Genomic DNA, 7,119 nt, shown 5'->3' with positions numbered 1-7,119 from the left:
CTTGAGCTCTTGAGTTGCTAGGATCTTTCTGCAAAGAGCTGTGAGATAGAATTTAAGTCAAACTGGTGTTTCTACTGAGAGAAAGGCCACACAGCCTTTGAGGATGATGAATGAATTGCATATTAAGTCTGAATAGAAGTGGTTAACGTTTATATCACTTCACAATATCACAACATTTGAAAATAACCCCAGGTGTATTGAGCAACGTGGAACTTGGGAAGAAAAATACCACCACAGCAGAATTTGTTGAAAATTAGTTTTAGTAGGCTTATGTAGTCAGAGATGCCAACAACACGCACACTTCAAGTGAACAACAGTGAACGAACCAATAAAAAAACGCTCGTGCAGAAATCGCTCATGCGTTAATTAATGCACTCTAGGCGTATTAAACATTTGAAAAAGCAACGGTCATTGCCTGAGGACTGAGATGCTGACATGAACCAAGGAAAAAAAGAAGAAAAAAAAGCCTATTTTAAAGAAGGGAACTATACAGGACTGCACACGCTTTATTTTTTGAAAGCAACCTAGTGAGAGCCCTGTGCTTGGTGGGCTGCTGCCAGCTTTTTCACATCTGGACACTGGGATGTTAGTTTCAGTCTGAGAGCGCCAGAGCTAACCAGGTTCAGACGGTTGCGGTATTTCGTCTGCATGTGGAGCGCTTGGCTGAATCCCTGTTCGACGAGGTACGACGTGGGGAAAGCGAGGAGCAGGAGATGGACCCTCTCCCACAACGGGGGAAAACGCTGACCTTGCGTTACCCACATCGCACGCCAACCTGAGGTCCGGAACGTTGCTTTTGCCTCTTCGTCGTTCTGGAGATCAATGAGGCTCTCCTGGATTTCGGGCTCACAGCTGACAGCATCTGCTTTCCATGGCTCCATCACCCAGTCAGGCACATCTAACTGCTGGAGGTCCCTGAACCGAATCGCCATGTCGGCCTTGACTGCCTTCAAGTGGTCGGTGTAGAGCAGCAGGTGACTATCCGTCAGCTCATCCAACACCTGAACAAGCACAGTAAAATATAATATTTATATAGGCCTATAATAAATAAATAAATATATTACATTATATTTATTATATATATAGCCTATATATCTTGCTTAGTATGAACAGGCCTTAATTTAAAAACCTACCTTGGCTAACTGTGGAAAGTTAATGAATTGTCGCCTCCCCAGGTTCTGTTGGTAGAGCTCCAGTTTTGCAAGGAAGCTGCAGATGGTGGCCTTGGAGTGGACCAGCGTCATCCCATCCCCCTGGAGCTTCAATGTGACCTCATTCATTTTCCCGAAAAAGTCGGATATATATATATATATATATATATATATATATATATATATATATATATATATATATATATATATATATATATATATATATATATATATATATATATATATATATATATATATATATATATATATATTCCCACCGGGGTTAACATTTATAATAACCCAGGGTGACCAATCACGAGTGACTTTGCTTGTTTATGAGTAGTGGTTTCATCCAATACTGAGTGAGGATATTCAAGCCAGCCCACACATTCTCTGGCCAGGCGTGGTTTCGCTGCTATTCATATGCTAATTAGAGCCGTTCGCACCTCCGGGAACTCCACTGACGTCATGGTTCGTTTCCGACAATTTTCGGCACAGACAACAGCCTGTAAATTGTCGTTAACTGCCGAAAATTAGGGAGATTTCCGGGCGTTTATGGGGCCGAAAATCCCACTTTTCATGCAGTGTAAGGTCGGTTATTTGCACTAAAAAAGTTGGGAAACCATGAAAGTTTAAAATGTAGAGTTCAAATGAACTTTGTACAAGCCAAGTTGTGGCGCCCCCAATTCCTGCCTGAGCGCCCCCCTCTCAGCCCCCACGCTCCCAGCGCCCCCCACAATGTCTAGAACGCCCCCTGGGGGGCGGTACCGCCCCCGTTGAGAAACCCTAGTCTAGTTATTCTTCTTCTTCCGTACGTTTTTTGGCACGCTACTCCTCCTTCAAATCTTCAAACCATTCAACCATTCAAATATCAAAATGTTCAGCCTTTTTAGGACATTACGGGGTCTATTTTTCTCGTTTCTACCTTTTATACTTTTGGAAATATTAAGCTTTTTCTGCAAAATTTTGCCCATTCATCCTTATGGGGATTTTTTCAAATTTCATTCTTCTATAACTTCAGCATTCGTTCAGCTATTCAAACCATTCAAATGTTCAGCTTTTTCAGCTCTTTCAACCTTCTGCTTTTCAACTTTTTCAGCTATTCAGCTTTTTCCCCCAAAATTTTAACATTGAATCAAATGGGAAAAGCTTCAAATCCTCTTCAAAACTCATCGACTTTCAACCTCTTCTTGTTCCTCATACGTCGAGCGAGAGACACCATTCAAACTTTAAATGAATCACAAAACCTTGAACTATTGACCTTGTATTCACTTTTTAAAAATATTGTACAGTTTTGAAATGGTCGCAGTTTTAGTTTTAAGGATTTTAAGCCCGTCTTCTGAGTTTATAATGGTGTATTGCGTGAGCTAGAGTGCGTGACATCATCAACTGCCGCACCCCAGAGTGAGGAGCAGCTCCGAAAATTGGATTTTGTTTTGCTTCAGCTTGATTTGGATCCCACATCTTGTACTTGACATAGACAATATAGGCATATAAATGCAGGAAATCTTGTTGGGTTTCAGCTGATGGTCTCATTTCAGCTGTAGGACTTACGGTTTTGGATTTAGAAGCCCGAGAGCGACAAGCACTCCTGAATCTTCCCCATAACCCCCAATGTTAATTTTGAGCCAAAATTTCTAGAGGATCGCAGACGGTACATGTTTTGTCTCTCGCTCCTGTGCCCTCATTATGCACTCTACAGAAATAAACATGGGTGCGTTCAGCAATGTCTCCTGTAACTCACCATATAGCATGTTTTGGCGATACCTATGATAGTTTTCTCAAGAATCGCAGGAGTTTGGGAGGCATTTTCCCATTCATTCCTTATGGGGACATTTTCGTCTTTGTTTCTGCTCCTGCTGCAGCATGTCTGCAGCCATTTGAAGCTCTTTCTGCCTTTAACTTCTCACCTTTCAGCCTTTTTTCACCTTTTTAACCTCTTTCTGCCCTCTTACTCTACAACTTTTTGGCCTTTTCAGTCTTTTTTTTCTCCTTTTTAAGCATATTCTGCCCTCTTACTCTAAAGCTGTTCACATGTTTTCACCTTTTAACCTCTTCCAGCCCTCTTACTCTACATCTTTTTACCTTTTCATCCTTTTCTCACCTTTTTGACCTCTTCCAGCCCTCTTAATCTACAGATTTTCATATTCTTTTCACCTTTTTAACCTCTTCCAAGCCTCTTACTCTACATCTTTTTACCTTTTCATCCTTTTCTCACCTTTTTGACCTCTTCCAGCCCTCTTAATCTACAGATTTTCATATTCTTTTCACCTTTTTAACCTCTTCCAAGCCTCTTACTCTACATCTTTTTACCTTTTCATCCTTTTCTCACCTATTTTAGCTCTTTCACCCTCAAACTTTTTTAACCTCTTCCAGCCCTCTTACTCTACAACTATTTGGCCTTTTCAGTCTTTTTTCACCTTTTTAAGCTCTTTCCGCCAGGGGCGTTGATAGGCCTGCAGCTTTACAGGGCCACAGCCCCCAATCCCCTCACACACACACACACACACACACAAACACATCCTTATCATATTAGTGCCAAACAGACAAATGCACTATGAATCTGAATAGTCTTGCGTCTGACCAGTGTCCTCCTCAACAGATATATCTGTTTCTATGGAATCTGTTCCCTCAGTGTGATAAAGTGATGGTCCCTCATGTCTTTTCCCTCTCTCTCGTCTGTCTGTCTCCTCCACTTCCTCACTCTGACTTGACTGTCCACCTGCATCTTCTCCTGCTTTCACCTGTCACAGGAGCTGTCAACTACTCCATTCTGTGATCATAAACTGTCTGTGATGAAAAATAGACTCAATGTGAAATTTCATCTGGAATTTTACAGGGGGGCACAGCGCATGTTTACCGGGGCATGTGTCCCGGTAAAAAGTGTCTGGCAACGCCCCTGCTTTTCGCCCTCTTACTCTACAGCTTTTTAGCCTTTTCAGAAATTCATTTTTCTATATCTTCAGCTCCTTCAAACATTCAACTTCATGTTCAGCAATTAAAATGTCCAACTTTTTCCACTCTTTTAGCCCCCTTAAGCTTTTCTGCCCTTTAAGCTTTTGAAAATATTCATCTTTCTGCCTTTCCAATTCCTTTAAACATTCCGCTTCCATGTTCAGCAATGAAAATGTTAAACTTTATGAACTCTTTTAGCCCTCCTAAGCTTTTCTGCCTTTTCAGCTTTTTAAAATATTAATCTTTTTTTTGAGATAGAGACACCATTCCAACTTTGTAATATATAAATATTTTGGTGATAACTGTTACAGTTTTTTCAAAAATCGCAGGGGTTTGGGAGGCATTTTCCCATTCATTCTGATGGGGACATTTTAGTCTTTGGCTCTGCTCCTGTTCCACCATGTGTGCAGCCATTTTAAGCTTTTTCTGCCTTTAACTTTTCTCCTTTTCAACCTTTTTTCACCTCTTCAAGCTCTTTCATCCCTCTTTCACTACAGCTTTTTAGCCTTTTCAGCCTTTATTCACCTGTTTAAGCTCTTTCAGCCCTCTTACTCTACAGCTTTTTAGCCTTTTTAGATAATTATCTTTCTGCCTTTTCAACTCTTTCCACATTCATATCCTGTCTAAAAACATACCTCTTTTACCAAGCCTATGACCTCCCCTACCCATAACCACCTTCATCCCTGCCCTCTCCCCTTGCCCCTCTATAATATCCTTCTACTCTCCTCAACCATCAGCCCCCCACCGCTCTTCAATCCATCCCTGCCACCTTTAGACTGCTGCTGTACCTGTTTTGTCTGTTTGTCTGTAACAGTGTCATCTATTCCACACTCCACCATTGCTTCTGTTCTCCGTTGTACTGTCTCCCGCTTGTCCCCCCTGACTGTCTTTGCCCTTTTTGTGTTTTTTTAATTAATCTAATTTACATCTTTCTGCCTTTCAGTTCCTTAAAACAGTCAGCTTTATGTTCAGCTATCAAAATGTTCACCATTTTAAGCTCTTTCAGCCTGCTTTTTAACTTTTTAAAATATTCATCCTTCTGGCTTTTCAGCTTTTTCCATACATTCAGTTATATGAGCAGCTAAAGAAACTGTTCAGCTATCAAAATGTTTATCTTTAACTTTTTATGCTCCCCCGGCCCTCTTACTCTCCAGTCTTTTCAAATATTCATTTGTCTGCCTGTTCAGCTCCTTCAAACATTCAGCTTTATATTCAGCTAGAGAAACTATTCAGCTATCAAAAGTTCAACTTTTTAAGCTCTCTCAGCCCTCCTACTTTCCAGCTTTTGAGCCTTTTCAGCTTATTCAATATTCAGCTTTCAGGCCTTTTCAACCCTTTCAAATATTCAGATTTATGTTCAACTCTAGGAATGTTCAACTTTTAAAGCCTATTCAGCCAATTACTTTTCAGCCTTTCCAGCTTTTTCAAATATTCTTCTTACTGCATTTTGAGCTTTTTCATACATTCAGCTTTATATTCAGCTAGATCAACTGTTCAGCTATCAAAATGTTCACCTTTGTTAGCCCATTCAACCCATTACTTTTAAGCCTTTCTGCCTTTTCAGCTTTTGAAAATTCAGCTTTTTCTGCAAATTCCCAACCATTCAACTTATAGTTTTATGCATTTTCGGCAGGACATTCAGCAGATTTCCGAAATCACTTCAGCTTTTAGCATTCACACTGTATTTTCGTAGGAAATGCAAATGTTTCTGGTTATATTTAACATTTAGATTTATATTCAACATTTAATATTTAGATGTATATTTCCTATTTATATTTAAATTTAACATTTACATTTATATTTAACATTTACATTCAAATTTAACATTTACATTTATATTTAACATTTAGATTAAATGTTTATTCAGATTAAACATTGAAATTATATTTTCACAAGATAAGTAAATATCACACAAAGTTCACAAATATTGCTGTAAATCTGGTCAAAACTAACATTAAAAAATTCACGTGTTTTTTTATATATGTTTTTTTGCTAAATGTGGCAAAAAGTTGCTGTTTATTTTAGCATGCGCAACTTTACAATCGGCGCCCCATAGTTAGCTGCCCCGGAGACAATAGACTCAATAGCTGAGACAATACCGACGCAAACTTCAACCTTGTGAACATCACTTGGAGTCCTTTACAGATAACTTAAAGTACTTACCTTTCTACAAGACTCTCGGAAGAACTCGGCTGCTCCTGTCTGTTCTGAATTCATTCAATTACACCATTAAATCTGTTTCTCATAGCAGTGACGTAATCTCGACCTCGACTCGACATAATGCACCGTCAGCCACAAACAGAGTGCTGAAGCATGCAGTCCCGGCTTCTCTTAATATGTCCATGAGCCACGGCCAGGTGCCTGCAAATGAGTGGGGGAGGGGAAGCAGCGTTGTGATTGGCTGCAGTTTAACAAGCAATTAAACGCAGCCTGCAACTGACTTGCACCTCTTGCTCTTGAGTCAAGCCTGTTTCTTGTTTTGTTTTTCAATTTAGAAATTTTTATTTTAGATTATGAACAAGCAGACAATCGGTAAAATAGATATTCATACAAATAAGACCAGTGTGCAAATAATACATATCAAAAATATAGCTAAACAACATATATAAAATAATAAATTAAGAATATGTAAAATATCTTGATTGGACATATGAATTCCTTTGAATATGATAAATACAGAGACTGTACTGTACTGTGTCAAAAGATTCTGCAAGAATAAATGACAAACATCGATCAGTTTGTTGGTCTTCAGTGGCAGTTTTACTCAGGCTACTCAATATCAAAACCCAACAATATAACAATATAAATATATTAGAACAATATCAATAAATAATAAAAAAAAATACAATCTCAATCAAATCATATAATGATAATATATTTCATAGGAGAATCACAATAAAACACAAGATGTATATACAATATGCTATACTACAAAATATATTATAAAAATAATAAAAATGTGTTTTCATTCTCTTTTTTATATTTATCTAAATCTCAATAAAATACAATTTAT

The 7,119-nt window shown here is 38.6% G+C and overlaps 1 protein-coding gene across 1 annotated transcript; it reads right to left on the bottom strand.

The window, feature by feature from the left end:
- Nucleotides 1-312: 312 nt before the first annotated feature.
- Nucleotides 313-1,280, bottom strand: LOC115582885 (zinc finger BED domain-containing protein 5-like). Its single transcript, XM_030419110.1, has 2 exons — nucleotides 1,134-1,280; nucleotides 313-1,001 (listed from the first exon to the last, which is right to left on the bottom strand). Exons 1-2 carry the CDS (start codon nucleotides 1,278-1,280, stop codon nucleotides 525-527), a joined length of 624 nt encoding a protein of 207 aa, XP_030274970.1. The 3' UTR covers nucleotides 313-524.
- Nucleotides 1,281-7,119: the final 5,839 nt, after the last annotated feature.

The sequence above is a fragment of the Sparus aurata genome, chromosome 6 (assembly GCF_900880675.1).
Source record: "Sparus aurata chromosome 6, fSpaAur1.1, whole genome shotgun sequence".
Taxonomy (NCBI): Eukaryota; Metazoa; Chordata; class Actinopteri; order Spariformes; family Sparidae; genus Sparus; species Sparus aurata.
Note: the sequence above shows the minus strand (reverse complement) of the source record. Positions and strands in the feature narration are given on the sequence as shown.